This window comes from Sinohyriopsis cumingii, chromosome 9, assembly GCF_028554795.1.
Source record: "Sinohyriopsis cumingii isolate HCF-2022 chromosome 9, ASM2855479v2, whole genome shotgun sequence".
NCBI classification, from domain to species: Eukaryota; Metazoa; Mollusca; class Bivalvia; order Unionida; family Unionidae; genus Sinohyriopsis; species Sinohyriopsis cumingii.
Genome location: NC_142969.1, coordinates 26,719,329 through 26,743,210, shown reverse-complemented (window position 1 = coordinate 26,743,210; position 23,882 = coordinate 26,719,329). Strand labels below are relative to the sequence as shown.

Genomic DNA, 23,882 nt, shown 5'->3' with positions numbered 1-23,882 from the left:
AAAAAATCTTTCAGTATGGATTTAATATTAATAGGAATAATTAAGAGTCAAACAACACGAAATGATGTAAACCAAAGGAAAAGAATTTCACAGAAGCCAAGTTTTGGAGCAAAATATATTTCTTTGATAATACCTAATATGTAAGGATTATATCCTTTATCTCGTAAATTGAGCTGTCCCGAACCAAAATAAAAAAAACATTTAGTATATTTTTTGGTTTCTTTTAGCAATGAAAATCATAACAAGTAGTCTCCTTATCAAGGAGGAAGTCAGATTAGCATGCTCTCCCTTGGATGGTGGAACTGGCTCCAAAGCATATCAATCTTGTTACTCCTGCTTACTCACCCACTGCAAGGAGGGTCTGAAAAGTTGTTTTAGTATTATGATCATGTAAAAGTATTATTAAAGAACCAGTCTCCTAACATACATGAAGCAGCTTCAAGTCATGTGACATATGGGCTAGTGGTAGCACATGTTTATGCATGGAGTAACTCATTACAAAACTGATTAAAACTGGGGACAGAAGCATGCTATGTTCTGATATAGGTTCCACCAGGTCTGAAAGGTGTAATTAAATTTGTCTGAGTTAACAGCTTAAGAATGTTATGTATGACCTCCAATTTGGATAATGTCATTTAGGGAGCAGTTGTGTTCAAACACTATGCTAGGGAGCAGTTGTGTTCAAATGGTATGCTAGGGAGCAGTTGTGTTCAAATGTTATGCTAGGGAGCAGTTGTGTTCAAATGGTATGCTAGGGAGCAGTTATGATCAAATGGTATGCTAGGGAGCAGTTGTGTTCAAATGGTATGATAGGGAGCAGCTGTGTTCAAATGGTATGCTAGTGAGCAGCAGTAATCAAATGATATGCTAGGGAGAAGTTGTGTTCAAATGCTATGCCAGGGAGCAGTTGTGTTCAAATGCTATGCCAGAGAGCAGTTGTGTTCAAATGCTATGCTAGGAAGCAGTTGTGTTCAAATGCTATGCTAGGAAGCAGCTGTGTTTGAGTGCTATGTTAAGGAGCAGTTGTGTTCAAATAATATGCTAGGGAGCAGTTGTGATCAAATGATATGCTAGGGACCAGTTGTGATCAAATGCTATGCAAGGGAGCAGTTGTGTTCAAATGCTATGACTGCCTTAACCTTCTGTACCAATTGCATACAAATTTTACCAGAATGCAAATGGGCAAAATCCAATTAGTACCAGAATGCAAATGGGCAAAATCCAATTAGTACCAGAATGCAAATGGGCAAAATCCAATCAGTACCAGAATGAAAATGGGCAAAATCCAATTTAGTACCAGAATGCAAATGGGCAAAATCCAATTAGTACCAGAATGCAAATGGCCAAAATCCAATTAGTACCAGAATGCAAATGGCCAAAATCCATTTAGTACCAGAATGCAAATGGGCAAAATTCAATTAGTACCTGAATACAAATGGGCAAAATCCAATTAGTACCAGAATGCAAATGGGTAAAATCCAATTAGTAACAGAGTGCAAATGGACAAAATCCAGTTAATACCTGAATACAAATGGGCAAATTCCAATTAGTACCTGAATACAAATGGGCAAAATCCAACTAGTACCAGAATGCAAATGGGCAAAATCCAATTAGTACCAGAATGCAAATGTAAAACATACTGACAAACTGTTTATATACAACACTCACTTTAACTGGCCTACTATAAAGTAAAGTATTCAATTCTGCAATGAACAGTACAATGTGCTCATCTGAGTGCTGTATTATAACACACTCATATTCTTCTTTTCACATTTGTAAACCACTACTGATTCGTCCTTTTTCTGATCTGACATGTTTTTGAAGTTTAAAAACGATCCCTCTAACATTTTCAGTCATATAATATCCATGAGTCACACTAATAAAGCCTGTTTCGCTTAACATCTGCTGCCATTTTTTTAAAGTACAGACTGGGCTTCTACCTAAATACACTATTAAAATATAACAAATCTGTGAGGCATGTTTTCAAAGTGAAGAAACCCATGTTTTCATGGAAATGTCACATACAGCTGCTATAAACTGAAAAATAAGAAAAGTACATGTAGGTATAAAATGGACAAATGTACTTGGTCACTATCTGTGCATATCTTTATACTTTTGTTTTAGAATATTCTCAAAAATTTACATATGCAGTACTAAAGAGATGATAATAACAATGACAACCACCGTTTTTTATTGCCTTATTTGTATTTTTTTTAATGTACAAAAAAGGCTAGAGCATACAGAGGTGAGCACAAGATATAATTAGGTCAAAAAAAGTGTAGTGGTTGGCATAAGTGCTATCCTCTCCTCACTGAAAAACCACATGTACTACGGTTTATAAGGGAGAGACAAGTTTTTGTTCACACCACTAGATAAAAACACTCCATGTTTCTTCATGGTCTTTCAAAGTGGTGGGCCTTCATGCCCAAACAATTCCGTCTACTGCTTATTCTGAGAAGCAATTAATATCTTAACAAAAATTAACCAAACGACATGTCACTTCTTGATCTTATGACCCTACCCATGGACAAAACCCACTATATTAAGTGAAATTTAGGATCATATAATATTCCAGATATTTAGTGAATTTGGAAATAAGATTAATTATAAGATGAGAAATTAAATCAAATGTGTCACCAAAAGGTGTAATTCACATTGCCACCCCAGTACCCCACTCAGGGAAATGACCTTGGGGTAACAGTAGTCAAATCCATAAGGTCAATGAGTGATGTTTTATTCCAAATATGGGGAAAATTATTTATGGAAATACAAGCAAAGGAAAAAAATATAGGCATAAAACTGAACCAAAATGTGTCCACATTATAATTCTTGACCCCCAAAACAGGCAACCCAAGTGTTTTATTTCCCTACCTTGATGGCATAAAACATTTTAACACTGAACTCAGTTTATGAAACTTTAACATCGATCTTTATCTAGAGTATGGAGAGATGTATGGATTAAGATTTCGCATGGACTTGCATATAGACATCAAAGTGATCACTGTCTCTTCTGTAAATATGGACACGAACACATTTTATGAATTATACAATATACCTCAATTTGGTAAACAATATTATGACATCACTGAATTTGGTAAACAATATTATTACATCATATGTGTGGGTATATGGATCTGCAGAAAAATACCAAAGTGATCACAATGTAGAGACTGCACCAAGGCAGGCTTGACAAAAATATATGAATTATATGATATGCTGTCATTTGGCAAATAATATTACTTCAACGTATTATCATCTGTTCTACTATGATGTGCAAATGAAGACACTCAGCACATGAAATTAAAAGAAAAGCAGGGATTTCAGGGCTATCAGGGATTTCAGGGCTATCAGGGGCAACTGACGCTTGTATATGGTACATATTTTGTAAACCTCACTGCTTTGCTATTTAATCACTGACCAAGATAGAGTATGACTTTATTTGTAAAAGGTATACATATGCATCAATGGAATTTATTTGCACCTTTCTTTAGACTAATCCATTTTAAATATTAAAGAACAAAGCAGAATTTAATACATTATTAAAAATGTGCTCATGATCAATGCTTTGACTTTTCCAATGTATGTGCGTATGATACAACAAAACTCAAATTTTAAAGAATCTTCACAAATGTAAACAATCTTGTAACATGGGGTATATATTTTTCAGATTTTTGATGTCTAATCCAAAATCACTCATTTGTGGATAGAACTAAGATGCAATATATTCCATTGCATTAACATGTATAGAGTGTACAGGATTTTATAGCCAGGCAGCATGGTCATCTTTGATCTCTGGTTCCACTGTCATAAAATGATACTCTATCTTTTAAGTCCCACTAGAAAATCTTATTCAAAATATACAAAATACAACCTTGTGACTGATAAAAATCTTATACAGTAAACCAAAGATGTCAGCAAAAGTTATATAAGTGGGGGAGGTCTGGTGATAAACAGACCACTTGCTACCTTATTTATATATCAACACACAGTGGGTCATATCTGGGAGCTCAATCTAGTTTCCAATCCCATTTGTATATTAGTCTCAATTTTAAGGTCGATATTATTTACTTCACTAATTTTGCAGACTTATACTTAGTCAGCACTCTACACAGGAATTTATGAGTTATTATACTTATTCTGCACTCTGTATAGGAATTCAGGGGTTGTATTTAATTGGCAATCTATAGGAATTCAGGGGTTGAATTTAATTGGCAATCTATAGGAATTCAGGGGTTGTATTTAATTGGCAATCTATAGGAATTCAGGGGTTGTATTTAATTGGCAATCTATAGGAATTCAGGGGTTGAATTTAATTGGCAATCTATAGGAATTCAGGGGTTGTATTTAATTGGCAATCTATAGGAATTCAGGGGTTGTATTTAACTGGCAATCTACAGGAATTCAGGGGTTGTATTTAATTGGCAATCTATAGGAATTCAGGAGTTATATTTACTTGGCACTCTATATAAGCATTAATACTCAATACGGCCATTCAAGTGTTTTACTTTGCACTGAATACAGACATTCATGAGTTATGCTTACTCTACACTCAATACAGACATTCACAAGTTATACTTACTAAGCACTGTATACAGACATTCAAGAGTTACACTTACTCTGCACTCAATATAGATATTCATGAGTTCTACTTGCTCTGCACTCAATACAGACATTCATGAGTTATACTTGCTCTGCACTCAATACAGACATTCATGAGTTATACTTACTCTGCACTCAATACAGACATTCATGAGTTATACTTACTCTGCACTCAATACAGACATTCATGAGTTATACTTACTCTGCACTCTATATAGACAGTCACGAGTTATACTTACTCTGTACTCTACAGACATACATGAGTTATACTTGCTCTGCACTCAATACAGACATTCATGAGTTATACTTGCTCTGCACTCAATACAGACATTCATGAGTTATACTTGCTCTGCACTCAATACAGACATTCATGAGTTATACTTACTCTGCACTCAGTACAGACATTCATGAGTTATACTTACTCTGCACTCTATATAGACAGTCACGAGTTATACTTACTCTGCACTCTACAGACATACATGAGTTATACTTATTCTGCACTTAATATAGATATTCATTAGTTATTCTTACTCTACACTCTACATATAAATTCATGAGTTATACTTATTCTGCACTCTATACAGACATTAATGAGTTATACTTACTCTGCACTCTATAGAGAAATTCATGAGTAAAATTGCCAATTATTCTGATCCCATCTTCTTCTTCAACCAGATGAACTGGAGTGTCATTCATAAAACTGAAATTTAAGCAGTAAAAATATTTCTTCAACTGCAAATCAAAAATAAAAATCTAAGGAATTTGGATATTTATAAGGTCTTCTTATTTCTGATCGACATGAATTTTGTTTTCTGAAACATAATATGCTATTAAAACAGATTTTCCTGACTAACAATTTTGTTGCTCTAAGCTTAAAATCTACTTCTTTCAAAGAACTTTTTCTGGATTTATACTTCATTTGATTGCTTAAGGATAAAATTTCATATTTTCGAACCAAGGATTATTAATGTCCACAAAAACAATGCAACTTTCATCATTGACATTTTCCTTTTTACAAAGCAGTAACATTATCTGCATCATTTCTTTTCGAATCTGCTTTCACTTTTCATGCATTTACAATGTAATTAACTGGTTTCTTGTTATATGCATAGTGATTTTTTCACACGAGAAAATACATTCAATGAACCAGTCGATAGTATTTTTGTACCTACCTATGCTGACATAGAAAAAGAAGAACTCTTCAAAGGTTAATTGTATAAAAGTTTAGTTTTCTGGAAATATCATTAATATCACTGAGAAGACATAATTTTAATAATTTTTTTTAGTCATTCTGCAAATTTCAGAATGGTTGGCATATCTGAATAATCAACCACCAAATAAATAAATAATTAAAGAAATGCATGCAAAAATTATGTGAAAGCCAATTTTTGAAGTAAAATATCTTTCTTTAATAATACTTACCCATTCATAATACATGTACCTTAGGAAGTATGACCACTACCTCACAAATCCAATCCTCTCAAGCTAACAATTTAGCTATGAAAGCTCATAACTGTCCATATAAGTAGGAGTCAATGATTCCAATTTCAGATATAAGGAGTGGCACCAAATCCAGTTTACTGGAGAGGAATGCCTGCTCTGTCAGTTGAATATGGCTGCAGGGAGGTTGTAAGGGTATATCTTTATTATCACTGTGATAGTATTATTGAAGAATCGTAAGTTTTACTCCAAAAATTAGTTTCCTCTTCAATTACTCTCACAAATCTAGTTATCCTAATCTAAAAATCAACTGCCTACATAGGTTGGAGTAAAAAATGAGTGATCTTCCCTTGGTTAGAGGGACTGGTGCCAAATCCTATCCATACTTCTGTCACTACTGGAGTGGAAATGGATGTTGTCAGTTTAAGATGTAACTGTAGGGGGAGGCTAACAGCATTATGATTAGGTATGCATTACCTAAGAAAATATTTTACTCCAAAAACTGGTTTCTTCCAAAACATTACCGAATCATAATACCTAAGGAGTAAGAGGTGGAGGGAGTTGTATTCCTTTACACTGGTGAAGCCAACTTCGATATCCCCTAATGTACATGAAGCAGCTTAAATCTTGGAAATACATGGGTTAGAGTTGGGACTCTGAGAATACTAACCAAATCAAATTAATGTTAGGGACATAAGGATGCTACTTCCCATATCCATCGCTATTAAAAAGATGAAAATTTGTCTTTTCTAGTTCATATAAAGGGCAATAACTCTTGCCCATTACTTCTTCTTGTCACCACCAGGTGTCATCAGTGTTTAAGCTGAATGATATAATGAGGATGATCACATGGTGAAGTGGTTGGAAGGGTTTTTAAGTAATGTGATTGGGTAAGAATTCTCAGAGATACATAATTTACTTAACTTTGCTTTGTCATTTTCACATGTTCCCTGATCACAATAATGTTTAGAGAATATGTAAAAATAGGAGGAGGGAATGCAGGGCATCCTACCTGTACCAAGTGTATCGTTCTGGGGAAGAAAGTTTGGATTACCTATGTGAACAGTAACTGCTCTCTCAGGTAAAGATGATTAATGAACTTTCTTACCATCAAAATTCACTGACAAACCAAGACAAAGCAGGCTGTGTCTTTGTAATCCTAATCCCAGGGAGTAAAACTTGAAAAGGTTGATGCTGCATTCCTGCCAAAAGCTGCTATGATATCACCATTCAAAACACTGCATTCATATATATATATAAGAATATAATGAACCTGTGAGACAAGTTTTCCAATTGAAGAAATCCATGTTTTCTTGGAAATGTGTCATATACAGTTGCTATAAATAGGAAATAAGAAAAGTACAAGGAGGTCTACAATGGATAAATGTACTATTAATCTACTCTTACACAGTAGGGAAGTCTTTTTCAAAAACATTCTCAAATTGTAATGATGTGCAGGACTAAAGAGATGACAATAAAGATGACAATCACAACTTTTTATTATTTTAAAAAAATCTTAATGTGCCAAAAAATCATAATCTATATACATGCAAACATAAGATGTAATCAGTCAGAAAAAGCACAATGATTACACTAAAAGTGTAATGGCTGGCATGTATAGATGACATGCAGAACAGACTTCAGTTTCAAACCGGGTGGGGGATTTTGGCCCATTTAAATCAGTATTGACTAATAGGTCTGATAGGACTTCATCATAACTGAAATCTCTTCTGCCATGATGAATGTGCCAGATAAAATGAAGCAGTAGCCTTTGATGGTAACTTATGTAGAGCTGGAGACAAATGCTGGCTTGTTAATGGATTGAGGTACTCAAAGAGAATATGTTATTGACTCAACAAAAGTCCCTGGAAACACACCCCTTTCTCTCATAAGCATTCAGAGTAGATGACCTTCTTGCACTCAAGATTCTCTCCACAACCGAAGATCTAAATTCTTTCTCTTGAAAGGCTGTCCTGAGAAGGGCCACAAATGAGACAATGGTCAAGACAGGAGTGTAACACTTGTGACTATGGTTGTTTAAAAAACTTTGGTTTGGTGATAATGTTCCTGGGTAGATCTATCACTAGGCTGAGTAGATCTTTGACTCTGAACTCATGCCATTGGAGAGGGGCTTTAAGAATTATCTTGCAATTGTCATCACCCATCTTCTGTATTATTTTCAGTACTAAGACTGTGGGGGGTTGGCAAAATCCCACAACCCCTCCCAACCAACTGATAGTGTCTCCATGGAATATGCTTTATGGTCCATTCTTGGTTCCACCTTTTTGCAAAATGTCATTCATCAGAAAACCCAATTAATAATCTGTGGAGTAACAGGAACTCTCACTGAAATTCATATCCTGTTGGAAACAACTTTACAAGTGTAGCAGTCCACAGGACACAGACATAAGGGAGATGTACATACTTGAGAATGATTATAATCTCCATACCCTGGTGGACAAAACACTGGAATTGGTGAAGGTCAGGTTTTTTCCAAATTCACCAGAAGACCATGATGATTCAAAAAGGACAAGAGATCACTCTGCCACTGTGTAGAATAGAACTTACCACGCATTTCTGGAGATTATCCAGATATTTTGCTGGCTGGCGTAGAGGAAGTTGACTGGAACAGAGCATTGATGCAATCCATAACTTGGTAAAGACCTAGGAGTTAATATTTAGACTGAATAGAAGGACTCAAAAATTGGTATCATCATGGTAAGCAAACAAAAGAAATTTTTAAGAAGTTGGATGAATAGGGACATAAAAGTAGGCATCTTGAATGTCGGCATATAACCAAATTTGTTGATGTGACTGAAATCTATGATAGACCTCAACTTGTCATTGGAATAGCCATGAATAGAACTGGGAGATTCTGGTTTTCATACAAACTGCACTGTCTCTTTGATGATGAGCACTGTATCTCCTGCTAAAGAATTTCGTTCTTCTTTTGATTTGATGGCACATTCATTCGATGCAGAAAGAAAGATGAGGGATTGGTTAAGCAAAATTCTAAGCCCTCCGAAATATCTTCGATCACCCATTCATTTTGAAGCAATATGTTGATCCAATGTGATTGGTATCACTGGAGTCTGATGCCCACCAGTAGACTATCTGCAGATGATGGGTTTGTTAAGTTTGTGGCAGCAGACAGCAGGCTTGTGGGTGGAAATACTTGGTTTCTCACTTCCCGTGTAAGGGTGCCTCCTAGACTAGTAAGCTATTGTCTGCTGGAATGGCAGAGATCTGAATGGCATTTGGAGTATAAAAGATCCAACTGTCTGGATTGCCTATCTTCTGTCTGATGTTCAGGGATGGCTGGTTTCTAAAATGAGGATATGGGTGGAGTGGCAAGATGCAGGGGTAGTTCTTGACCTGCCTCTGATTTTCTTCAAATCCACACCCAAACAGCAATGGCAAGTGAAACAGAGTAATTCTTAAGCCAAAGTGTGGTTATTTTCTTCAAATTTTGTAGCATGCAAACACATGTTACAATATATCAAGTTAAGATTGGCAGAGGTAATCAACACACTTGCCTTCAATTGGTGAGTTGCTCAGTTTATGACCTGAGTAATTCAGACTGTTGACTCCCAGACACGTTGGTTAGCCAAGCTTTTTCCCCAAAGTCAGAAAATTGCCAGAGGCCAAATCTAACAATGTTCCAATTCCTCTTTGATGTGGCAAGAGTTTTACAAATTCCACTTTATAAAATATGGGGGCAGACAAGTTAACCACTGCTAACATTATTTTGTCTAATGCGAGGTGTTCAGTAAGACTGGCAATGGAGTGTGTCTTTTCCTACAGTTTTCATGGACTGCTTCCATTTTGGGATAAACCATTCTCTGTGTCATCAATGATGCAATACCATCATCTCTATAAAATTCATTGCCAATAACCTGTGGGTAAGCAGTGAATAATGGAGAAGCTGGAAGATTTTGTTGCATCAATACAGACAGAGTATAACCAGCATGGTTACCATTGGTGCGGAAGGTGGTCTGGTTAGTCTTGGTACTGGCATGGCTGGACTGACTAATCTATCACTAAAAACCCTGTGATGCTGTGCTTGAGTAGTCTTAAGTCAGGCTAGATGGACAGATCTATCTTTAAGATTTCCATCTATCACAAAGATCCTGGTAATTGTACATGTGGCCATAGGCATGTTGGAAATGATGAATCTATCATTAAGATTTCCATCTATCACAAAGATCCTGGTAATTGTACATGTGGCCATAGGCATGTTGGAAATGATGAATCTATCATTAAGATTTCCATCTATCACAAAGATCCTGGTAATTGTACATGTGGCCATAGGCATGTTGGAAATGATGAATCTATCATTAAGATTTCCATCTATCACAAAGATCCTGGTAATTGTACATGTGGCCATAGGCATGTTGGAACTGACAAATCTATCATTAAGATTTCCATGTATCACAAAGATCCTGGTAATTGTACATGTGCCCATAGGCATGTTGGAACTGACATATCTATCATTAAGATTTCCATCTATCACAAAGATCCTGGTAATTGTACATGTGGCCATACGCATGTTGGAACTGACAAATCTATCATTAAGATCTCCATAATTATCAAAATATGACACTGTAGGCCAGTTGACATAGATGGCTCTTTCAATAAGATCACCTGATTAAGACTGCTGGACTGACTGGATGGCCATCTCAACTGGCTGGATAATCATGGATGGCTCTGGATGGATACATGGTAGTAAAGGATAGAGCTGTTCAATCTGTTAAAAACCCCATGCATATGGACTAACAAGCCATTTTCTGACATGCAGGCAGACTAACAACACCTGGGCTGCCCAAAAATAGGGGTACCCGTACAAATTATCTGAATGAACATATACCAAAAGACAGATAACCAAAATGGTATCTCACATGATAAAATTTGATAAAAAAGTGAGACTGTTTGTTTTGGATAGAAAAGATTAAAAAATAAACAAAAATATGGATGGAGTATACTACTCTGTGAGAGAAAGCTCCTCGGAATAACTCCCAATGTGAAAATGACATAAACTGAAAATGACTTTGCAAAGTTTCCAAAAGTGCATTCTTCCAAGCACAAGAAGCAAGAAGTAGTGACTTACATACGGATAGGATTTAGTACCAATGTGAGTTCCTAAGGGAAATCACTCTAGTCTGACTCCCACCAATGTGTGCTGATGACTTAGTTTTTCTTTATTGCTAAAAATCACCTTACGATGACTGAATATTTGAGAGATAGCTGTCATACTCCTAAGGTATTATGATCAATTAATGAGAAAAAAACACCAAAGAAACAACAATCAATGGTTTTAATGAGATATCCTGGGGAAAAAAAGAAGAAATAAAGAAGCAAAAATGTGTCTGAAGGAAACTCTTTATCTGGTTGATAAAAGGCAAGGCAGAAGAGAATACCTGATGTAATCTTTATCTGGTCCAATGACTAACATCTGTTTGTCCCATAATGCAACTACTGCTCCAATTCCACACCTGAAATCATTAAACACGGAGCGGCAGAATTGAAACAAAGCTTGCCTACATAAACACCGTCAGAACAGTTTTTCTATGAAATTCTACTTATATGCGCTGACTAGTTCAATTGCAAACTGCATAGACACTGATCTGCCATCGCATCATGTGTAAGCAGAGCTAGGTCTATGCAATTTCTTAAAAGTTATCAGGATTACAAAAAACACAGACTCTGATCTGCCAACACATTATGTATTGGCAGGTCAGTGTCTATGTTGGCAGATCAAGGTCTGTGTTGGCAGGTCAAGGTCTATGTTGTTTGCAGTTGAATTCTACTTATAAGTAAGTGGTTGAAGATATTATTTAAAGTAGGCTATTTTGTTTTGCTTGACCTTATGTCTGCTGATGTTCATAACCATTTTGTTTGCTTGACAGTTGGGTTGATTAAAAAACTGTCATATGATAGATTCCATTACATTTAGGTATTCCATTTCTGTACAATCATTACTTGCTACACATTTCTAAAATGATGTAACCATTAAATTATAATGTCATCATTGGTTCTTACTTTGCCTCTCATTAAATAATACTCATTAAATAATGAAAAGTAAACACAACTTGAATAATCACAAGAACAGACCTGTGAACGAAATAAAGTCAATGAAAAGTATACATAACTTTAGGAAAACTTACACTAATTATATGTATAATTATGAAGGATATTTGCATTGCATATCATTTTTATAAAATTTGTATTGTTTTGTCTCTATTCTAATTCTTGTCTACATTTGAATGTTTATTTTATATGTTGTAGGTTTAACTGCTACCTGCGACAGTAAATAAATAAATATTGGCTAAGGAATGAATCATTGTTATTCAAACACCCAGTCTTGATCTGATGTTTTATGCCAGGACAATATTTCCTCAGAATCCTTGGATGTCCAGTGACATTATCCTCAGACATGCCCATAGTTTCCAAGGAAATATTGTCTTGGCATAAAACATCTGATCAAGAATTATGAAGCAAAAATTAATACATGCTATAAGAACACATTTTATTTTTAATGTTGTTCAACACATACAACGGATATAATATTTCTTTCCAATATCACACTGGCTACATCTATAATTATTTCAAATTAAATTGACTTGAGCTTGGTCCCTTCGTGGTCCTGCTGTAAAAAGTCTAGGATCAGCTAAACGTAGGTCACAAGAATTTGCAAATTTCAGTGGGAATCACTTTGTAGGCACTGTAGACAGGCATTGAAAAAAACCTAGTACGAATAAAGGGTTTATATGACTGCAAAAGAATTAAGTACATTTTAGATGCTGCTCTATCTTCATACATAAACCAACTGGATCAATTGTCCTCCTTATATTACAGTCATCAAGAGACTCGATCATCATACCTAAACAAACTGGATCAATTGTCCTCCTTATATTAGTCATTAAGAGACTCCATCATCATACATAAACCAACTGGATCAATTGTCCTCCTTATATTACAGTTCATCAAGAGACTCCATCATCATACCTAAACCAACTGGATCAATTGTCCTCCTTATATAACAGTCATCAAGAGACTCCATCATCATACATAAACCAACTGGATCAATTGTCCTCCTTATATAACAATCATCAAGAGTCTCCATCATCATACATAAACCAACTGGATCAATTGTCCTCCTTATATAACAGTCATCAAGAGACTCCATCATCATACATAAACCAACTGGATCAATTGTCCTCCTTATATTACAGTTCATCAAGAGACTCCATTATCATACCTAAACCAACTGGATCAACTGTCCTCCTTATATTACATCTCATCAAGAGACTCCATCATCATACATAAACCAACTGGATCAATTGTTCTCCTTATATTACAGTTCATCAAGAGACTCCATCATCATACCTAAACCAACTGGATCAACTGTCCTCCTTATATTACAGTCATCAAGAGACTCCATCATCATACCTAAACCAACTGGATCAACTGTCCTCCTTATATAACAGTCATCAAGAGACTCCATCATCATACATAAACCAACTGGATCAATTGTTATCCTTATATAACAGTCATCAAGAGACTCCATCATCATACATAAACCAACTGGATCAATTGTCCTCCTTATATTACAGTTCATCAAGAGACTCCATTATCATACCTAAACCAACTGGATCAACTGTCCTCCTTATATTACATCTCATCAAGAGACTCCATCATCATACATAAACCAACTGGATCAATTGTTCTCGTTATATTACAGTTCATCAAGAGACTCCATCATCATACCTAAACCAACTGGATCAACTGTCCTCCTTATATTACAGTCATCAAGAGACTCCATCATCATACCTAAACCAACTGGATCAACTGTCCTCCTTATATAACAGTCATCAAGAGACTCCATCATCATACATAAACCAAATGGATCAATTGTCCTCCTTATATAACAGTCATCAAGAGACTCCATCATCATACATAAACCAACTGGATCAATTGTCCTCCTTATATTACAGTTCATCAAGAGACTCCATTATCATACCTAAACCAACTGGATCAACTGTCCTCCTTATATTACATCTCATCAAGAGACTCCATCATCATACATAAACCAACTGGATCAATTGTTCTCCTTATATTACAGTTCATCAAGAGACTCCATTATCATACCTAAACCAACTGGATCAATAGTCCTCCTTATATTACATCTCATCAAGAGACTCCATCATCATACATAAACCAACTGGATCAATTGTCCTCCTTATATTACATCTTATCAAGAGACTCCATCTTCATACCTAAACCAGCTGGATCAATTGTCCTCCTTATATTACATCTCATCAAGAGACTCCATCATCATACATAAACCAACTGGATCAATTGTCCTCCTTATATTACATCTTATCAAGAGACTCCATCTTCATACATAAACCACCTGGATCAATTGTCCTCCTTATATTACATCTTATCAAGAGACTCCATCATCATACATAAACCAACTGGATCAATTGTCCTCCTTATATTACATCTCATCAAGAGACTCCATCATCATACCTAAACCAACTGGATCAGTTGTCATCTTTACAGTATGTCTTATCAAGGGACTCCATCATCATACATAAACCACCTGGATCAACTGTCCTCCTTATATTACATTTTATCAAGAGACTCCATCTTCATACCTAAACCAACTGGATCAACTGTCCTCCTTATATTACAATCAAGAGACTCCATCATCATACCTAAACCAACTGGATCAACTGTCCTCCTTATATTACATCTCATCAAGAGACTCCATTATCATACCTAAACCAACTGGATCAACTGTCCTACTTATATTACATCTCATCAAGAGACTCCATCATCATACCTAAACCAACTGGATCAACTGTCCTCCTTATATTACAATCAAGAGACTCCATCATCATACCTAAACCAACTGGATCAACTGTCCTCCTTATATTACATTTTATCAAGAGACTCCATCTTCATACAGGAACCAACTGGATCGATTGTCCTCCTCATATTACATCTCATCAAGAGACTCCATTATCATACCTAAACCAACTGGATCAACTGTCCTCCTTATATTACATCTCATTAAGAGACTCCATCATCATACCTAAACCAACTGGATCAATTGTCCTCCTTATATTACAATCAAGAGACTCCATCATCATACCTAAACCAACTGGATCAATTGTCCTCCTTATATTACATCTTATCAAGAGACTCCTTTATCATACCTAAACCAACTGGATCGATTGTCCTCCTTATATTACAGCTCATCAAGAGACTCCATCTTCATACCTAAACCAACTGGATCAATTGTCCTCCTTATATTACATCTCATCAAGAGACTCCCATCATCATACCTAAACCTACTGGATCAATTGTCCTCCTTATATTATAGCTCATCAAGAGAATCCATCTTCATACCTAAACCAACTGGATCAACTGTCCTCCTTATATTACATCTCATCAAGAGACTCCATCATCATATATAAACCAACTGGATCAACTGTCCTCCTTATATTACATCTCATCAAGAGTCTCCATCATCATACATAAACCAACTGGATCAATTGTCCTCCTTATATTACATCTTATCAAGAGACTCCATCTTCATACCTAAACCACCTGGATCAATTGTCCTCCTGATATTACAGTCATCAAGAGACTCCATCATCATACATAAACCAAGTGGATCAATTGTCCTCCTTGTATTGCATCTCATCAAGAGACTCCATCATCATACATAAACCAACTGGATCAATTGTCCTCCTTATATAACAGTCATCAAGAGACTCCATCATCATACATAAACCAACTGGATCAATTGTCCTCCTTATATTACAGTTCATCAAGAGACTCCATTATCATACCTAAACTAACTGGATCAATAGTACTCCTTATATTACATCTCATCAAGAGACTCCATCATCATACATAAACCAACTGGATCAATTGTCCTCCTTATATTACATCTTATCAAGAGACTCCATCTTCATACCTAAACCACCTGGATCAATTGTCCTCCTTATATTACATCTCATCAAGAGACTCCATCATCATACCTAAACCACCTGGATCAATTGTCCTCCTTATATTACATCTCATCAAGAGACTCCATCTTCATACATAAACCAACTGGATCAATTGTCCTCCTTATATTACATCTCATCAAGAGACTCCATCATCATACCTAAACCACCTGGATCAATTGTCCTCCTTATATTACATCTCATCAAGAGACTCCATCATCATACATAAACCAACTCGATCAATTGTCCTCCTTATATTACATCTCATCAAGAGACTCCATCATCATACATAAACCAACTGGATCAATTGTCCTCCTTATATCACATCTGATCAAGAGACTCCATCATCATACATAAACCATCTGGATCAATTGTCCTCCTTATATTACATCTCATCAAGAGACTTCATCATCATACATAAACCAACTGGATCAACTGTCCTCCTTATATTACATCTCATCAAGAGACTCCATCATCATACATAAACCAACTGTATCAATAGTCCTCCTTGTATTAAATCTCATCAAGAGGCTCCGTCATCATACCTAAACCACCTGGATCAATAGTCCTCCTTATATTACATCTTATCAAGAGACTCCATCATCATACCTAAACCAATTGGATCAGTTGTCCTCCTTATATTACATCTCATCAAGAGACTCCATCTTACCTAAATCACCTTGACCAATTGTTTTCCTTTTCTCATATCTCACTGATGGAGTCCATCTTCATACCTAAACCATCATCTTTACATTATGTCTCATCAAGGGACTCCATCTTCATACCTAAACCACCCTGAACAACTGATATTTCACATTATATCTCAACAAGGACTCCATTTTCATATCCAAAAAAACCCATCTATGAACAACTATCTTCCTTACAATGACTCATCAAGGACTTAAATCGTGAACAAGTATAAAGAATAAAAAAAAAAGTTTTTTTATATTATATACTACCTTAACAGCCAGTTTTTCACTTTCTCTCAACACAGTTCTGTCTGATAAGCTATTATGAACCAGTCAAAGCAGTTTAGGTAAGAGGATGAGGTAATATTAGTTAACTCTGGCTCATATGTGAATTTACCATTTTATTTTAACATGTCCCTTACTGGGTGCAGATGTTCAGAATACTGACCACACTAATACTGTAATTGTTATAATACTTGTGTTGAACCATACATGTAATTCTACAGGCAGTAGTACACTGTTTTAAAAGCCATCTACGACACATACCATTTTACAGTATATACTTTTGAGAAACAAAAGATTTATAATAAAAACAGTATTATTACATGTTCTATCCTTGCAGGAAGTAGTTGCTGTTGTTGTTGTTGTAGGGTTTAATGCCATTTTTCAGCTCACGATAGGCTATACATGGCAGCCAGTATTAATAGTGGAGGAAGAACACGAGAAAACCACGGAAAGAACCACCAACCCACGAGAAGCTACTGGCAAGTTTTCTCACATACCCACATTGGCTGAATCTGAGACTCAAACCTACGCAGACAGAGGTGAGATGGCAGTGATCCATAACAGAGAGCGCTTTAGACCACTCAGCCACTCGGGGACCCCTTGCAGGAAGTAGACTACTGCGATCAGAAATGTTATAGTACAATGGTCAGTGCAAAAATATGTGGCCGAGAAATTGGCTTCAGAAGGCTAAGACTTGTACACATGAAGCTGTTAATTGATTACCTTAATGTTATAATTCAGAGAGTTTAAGGCCAAATGTAGGATATTTAATTAGAAGTTATATGTAATAAAGGGATCAAAGGTCACCAAAAGGACGTTTTAATTTTTTCAATAAAATTTGGCTGATCTTTGGTGGCAGTGAGATAAAATGGAGAGACCAACCCAAAAATGGTTTTAACAAAAACAATGAAGTATTCTGATCGTTTCATTGTTTAATTGTTACTGCATTGTTCAAGATGTTTTTGTAAGAAATTTTCAGGGTAGCTCATTTATGCTGTACTCCAATTCATCTCAAAATATTGAAAAACATGTGATTTTTCCCAGTGAAAATAAACAACTGGTTAAGAAATATGAGGCTTAGGAATACATCTCAAGTCCAACACAGGAACTTCCTCAAAAGGGGGTGAACCTACCTTGGATGAGTATTGGAGAGAGGTCAGCAGCATTACATACCCAGACACAAGAAAACTGTTATGGATTAATTATGGTGGACATTACCTTGTCTAGGAACTATCACTTTCTTAGATTGTACAACATGTAAAATTTATGTTGATAAAAAAAAACAACAAAACTACAGGTTTAGAAGCCAGATCAAATCTAATGGTTTGATGACATGGTTCTGTCACTTGTATGGTTAACTCACAGATGACTTACCACACTAACTGCTGTCATTTTCAATGACACTGTGTTCAATTCAATGAGGACTTGCCACACTAACTGATATTGTTTTTGCTTTTACTTCGTGTTTAACTCACAAATGCTTACCACACTAACTGCTGTGCTTTTTTTCTGATACTTTGTGTTTTGACACAGATGCTTACCACACTAGCTGCTGTGGTTTTTGATGAGACTTTGTGTTTTGACACAGATGCTTACCATACTAGCTGCTGTGGTTTTTGATGACACTTTGTGTTGAACTCACAATACTTCTTCTACAAAATGAAACAAAGTAAAATACAAATAAAATGTTGATATTGTTTATTTTTAATAATAAATGGTCATGTTCAATTATTCCACAACTGAAAAAGTCATGTCAGATAGATACAGAGGAATAAAAAGATGATAAATTGAGTGAAAATATGTATGTTTATGTACATGTAATACAAACATTATATCGGATAAGTAACAAAGTTAAACTGATCCACTGTATATAAATTTTAACTTCATTGCATTTTTTTAATTCTGCAATTTTATTACATACCAAGAAATTAAGCAATATCTCTTTTGTACATGTTGTATGATTTTGTTGCTAATTAGATACAAATAATTTTCTAACACTATATATTGTATGATTTTGTTGCTAATTAGATACAAATAATACTCTTACAGTACAGGTTGTATGATTTTGTTGCTAATTAGATACAAATAATATTCTTACAGTACAGGTTGTATGATTTTGTTGCTAATTTAATAGAAAAAATATTCTATCTTTATACCCTGACTGCTCAAAAGTAATAGGGTTCCCTTAACAATGACTGCTGTATAAGTGAGGTCACAAGATAGTGAATGAAACAAAGTTTGGTTAACACTGACTGTTGAAGGTTGGTGGCACTATCCATGTTTTGGTACTGGACTGCAACAAGCTGAAATTAATTCCTGTCTCTGTGCATGACTGGGTGCAGGTTTTAGTCTTATCCACAATGGAGGTTTTTAAAAAATCTGGAGATGCAAGATTTCACACTGATGGTTTCCTTCTTTAATAACGTGTGGCATATACTTCTTTTGGTTTGACCATGGATATTTTTTATCTACAGGTGAGTAACATAGTTTTTAAATAAATGTCACTTGTTATCCACACTTGTTTCTGTGTTATATGCTGGCTGACAAGTTATCCTGGTGAGTTAAAACAAGATAGCAGAGTATGTTAGTTTTCTCATTAAAGAAATTACGATCTTGAATATTTAACTTGTAAACTGTCAGAACTAATTTACCTAATTTATTTGTGCATATGTTATCATCTTACATCACCTCAACTAAAAATAATTAACCTCAGCTTACTCTGATTTTTGCTTTCTTCAGGAAATGTTTTCAGATAAACGTTTTACTATTTACCTACATTAAAATTCTGAGTTGTAAATGTGGTTCAGTTTAATCCAATTAGAAAAATTATTTTTGGGAGGGGGCCAGTTTGGTCTTTTTTTTTTAGGCATTTAAAACTACTGTAATCAGGATGTCATGATACGGTAAATCATGTTTCAAATGACAGATTATATTATACATGTACAAAATATAGATTTCAAAATATACATGCATGGTAGAACATGTTTTGGGAGATCACTCTTTCTGCCAACAAAACATGGTCATTCAAGAGAGGTGGTCTCAGCAGAGGTTTCTAATTAGTTTCTATATATAATAGAATAATTTGTTCTTTGAATATCTAGTTTCTCAAGACGGGTGGTCTTTCAAGACAGGTCTTACTGTATACAACTTTGCAAAAGTAGAATTCATTCAATTTTTAGCCGAAGATGAAAAAATGTCCTATGTTAATACAAATCATAGATTGGATGCATGAAAAAAATTAACCTTAGATTTAAATGGAAAAGATTAAATTAGTTAAATTTGAATTCAAACTTAATTTATATTGTACAAATTATTTAGAGCTCTTGACAGTTTTGATGTTTTTTTATGGTGATGGAAATGGGAAACCTCGCTTGAAGGTTATATAACCATTTTCATCCTTATTTTTAGACTCAGCTCTAAGTTCAGGCATGAAAATCATAAAACTCCTGAGCTTGATATTTTATGTCAACCAATCAAAAACTACTTTACTTTTATATCAGTCAATCAAAAAGGAATTTACTTTTGAAAATACCACTTCTGAATGGCTGAAAGCAAAACCTCAATCTCAACCAGTGTTTTATAATCTCCATGCCAGATGTTTGATTGGTTAAGGAATCTGAGCCAGAGTTTTGTGATCTCCATGCCAGATGTTTGATTGGCTAAGGAATCTGAGCCAGAGTTTTGTGATCTCCATGCCAGATGTTTGATTGGCTAATGTTCAAGTATCAACTAAATATTTTAAAACAGCTTGAGTGTGAGCATAGGAGTATTCATATATACCATCCAAGAGTCTGAGAAAACCACTGAACATGGATGGGTTGTTATATATATCCAATTTACTTTGTTTGTTAGTTTGTTTTATTTTATTTCATTACATGCTAATGGATTTGACCTTGTCCAAAATTTAGTTCATTTCTGCTTGACCCAAATTGACTTTTTTATTTTATTCATTGTAAACAACTAATACATAACTAAATTATTCTCTATGTGTATGGGTTTAAAATCAGTATTATTATTAATAGAAGTAAATATGTTTATTTGGGTCTTGATTATGGAATTTCAGAACTGCCAACCCTGACGAGTCTGTCTCAGTAAGGCAATTGATTTTTTCCCGTCAGATTGACCAGTTTTTAGTAAGGTATAACAAAATATAAATAAATGCTATTGTAAAGCTGGAAAATATAATTAAAAGTTTGATGCATCGACAATAAACATTACATTCAACTGAAAAGTTTGTAAAGTATGCATGGATTTTATTTACCACTAGTACAGTTGCATAAACTCTAGTTCCAAACCCTATGCATCTCAATGGTTGTTGCTATCTCTCAACTTGACATAATTCTTTGAAATTCTTTTCCATTTCACATGATGACAGCAATCATATCTCCTGCCACGAGACATACTCAAATTGACACTTGATGTCCAATTTTCGTAATTGTTTCCTTTCCAGCTTTTATTCACAAGAATCTGAATACTTCTTTTTATTCTTCTGTGTTGATTAGTAACACTTTTCTAGAAGCTTATTTTCCCCTTAAACATGCATAATTTTCTGGACGCCATTTTTAACAATTCTATAATCAACAGTTTGATCATGCAGAGGCTTCACATGAACAAATAGGTGCAGTTTAAAGCATCTGGGTAGGTTTTGTAAAGTTAGCCTGGTTTCCTGAATAATTTTACTAATTCAAAGATGAAACTGGATCCAAATAAAATATGGATGAACCAATTATCCGGACTTTTGGCAATGATAATTTTTTCATAGTTTTTGCTAGTATGTCGTAAGTTCGTATTTTATGGGCAATTTTCGTAAGACATACGGCAAAATCATAAGAGTTATCAGGTCTGGAATTTCCAAAGTGAATTACACATAATCCAGGTTATTGTTTTGTAAACATCATGATCAATCTTGAAGTTTATTTTCCATTTTTAAATTTAAAATGCTAATTGTGACCTGAGGTCAAGTAGAGAACTATATGAAGTGTAACTGAGAAGATTTTATCAGTTGCTTTAAGATCTAGCACCTTGAAATTGTATTATAGGCTGTGACCAGTAATTTTGGGCTGGAATCTATTTTTCTTCAAATTATTGAATTAAAGTGATTATTTTCTCTGGAAATACAAAAAGTGCTCTTATAAAATTCATGATAGAATCATTCACTGGAACTTATAGCGTATTCAAACCTGGAATATTTCTGTGATTCAAAACAAAAGACTGTTGGCATATCAGCACACTAGCAGCAATCGCTGTCAGTTTTTGGATCTATTCTGAACTTGTGATAAATTTTATTCTGGACTTTAAATTATTAAGACGTGTCTGTAATTCTTGGATTATTTTGCGATTTAATTCGCAATACTGTAAGTTCTTTTTTCTCATTTTCACTTTGTATTCAAGGGAAATAAATTATTTTTTAAATTTTACAAAGCTTGTAATCTTTCACTCTCTTCTGTTACTTATTTTAAATGCACTGACTCGTAACAGGGTAATCATTTACACTTGACATGCTGAATCTGGCAACTGAACCCAGGACCATACCGATGGAAAGCTGTGTAAAAGCTGTGCTTTCCAGGCAATTGAACCCAGGACCATACCGATGGAAAGCTAATGTGTAGAAGTTGTGCTTTCCATGCAACTGAACCCAGGACCATACCGATGGAAAGCTAATGTGTAAAAGCTGTGCTTTCCATGGTAGCAGAGTAGTTATGGGACAGCAGTATGGAGTGGTTATGGAAGAATATTTACCTTCAAATCTGCAGATCCTATCCATATGACTCCTGATTCCGTAAAAAGAGCAATGCATTTGTTGTTAAATGATACTGCCACATCTATAAAACCTTCCACAGGTGTGGAGATGTCTATCATCTGCAAAGATACAACATATATTAGATATACAGAGAAAAAAAAAGGTTCAGTCTAACCTAATGATTAAATTCAAATGGTGCCACTAAAAATGTTGGTTAAACACCAATGATGGATAAAAAGTGTTTTATTTTTTCAATAAATTGTGAGCATTCATTTTGATATAGTAACAGTATACACTCTGTCTAATGTTTTGCAACATTTAAATGAATTATGGCATTGCTTTTTATCGACATACCCTGGTGCAATGAACTCTGGGAGAGACTGGACATAAAATGACATTGTAGCAACTTTTTTCTTATTAAATAACAAAAACGATCTTTTTTAATACAATTTTAATAATCCCATTAACAGACATGTGAAAGAAAATGATAAAGTCAATTAAAAGTGTCAAAGAATTTCGAAAATACTTAGTAATTTACAATTTGCCACAAATTGGCTGCATAGACATTTTGTTGTGAAAAAATTATGTGATCACAATAATTTTGTCAAATTAAATTCAAAGCAATGAGATTACTGATGGCTTGGATGGTTAAAGTCATACTAAATTCAAAGCAATGAGATTACTGATGGCTTGGAGGGTTAAAGTCATACTAAATTCAAAGCAATGAGATTACTGATGGCTTGGAGGGTAAAAGTCATACTAAATTCAAAGCAATGATATTACTGATGGCTTGGAGGGTTAAAGTTGTATTAAATTCAATGCAATGAGATTACTGATGGCTTGGAGGGTTAAAGTCGTACCAAATTCAAAGCAAAGTCTATGACCAGTAGAGCTAACAATTAGTGATGCTTGATGAATAATCACCTTCTTTTATGAATTCCCAGCCATAATCCAACTCCACAAAAAAAGCTTAAAATTGATTTCTCTTCTTCATAACAAACAACTAATGAAAAGTGATAACTACTACACCATCTATTCAACGCCAAAAAAACATGATAAAAAAGAGCTGACATTAACTAAATAAATCAACTACATTCTTAAAAAGCA

The 23,882-nt window shown here is 34.8% G+C and overlaps 1 protein-coding gene across 1 annotated transcript in view; it reads right to left on the bottom strand.

Annotated features, from left to right (window-relative positions):
* The window catches only part of LOC149791442 (vacuolar protein sorting-associated protein 16 homolog), a 97,766-nt gene that overhangs the window by 53,874 nt on the left and 20,010 nt on the right, over positions 1-23,882 (bottom strand). Inside the window, exons 7-10 of the mRNA XM_089969975.1 lie at positions 22,775-22,894; positions 18,632-18,687; positions 11,457-11,531; positions 5,205-5,299 (exon numbers count right to left, since the gene is read on the bottom strand). Of these exons, the coding sequence (XP_089826101.1) occupies positions 5,205-5,299; positions 11,457-11,531; positions 18,632-18,687; positions 22,775-22,894 (346 nt within the window). The remainder of the gene's footprint in view (positions 1-5,204; positions 5,300-11,456; positions 11,532-18,631; positions 18,688-22,774; positions 22,895-23,882) is intronic.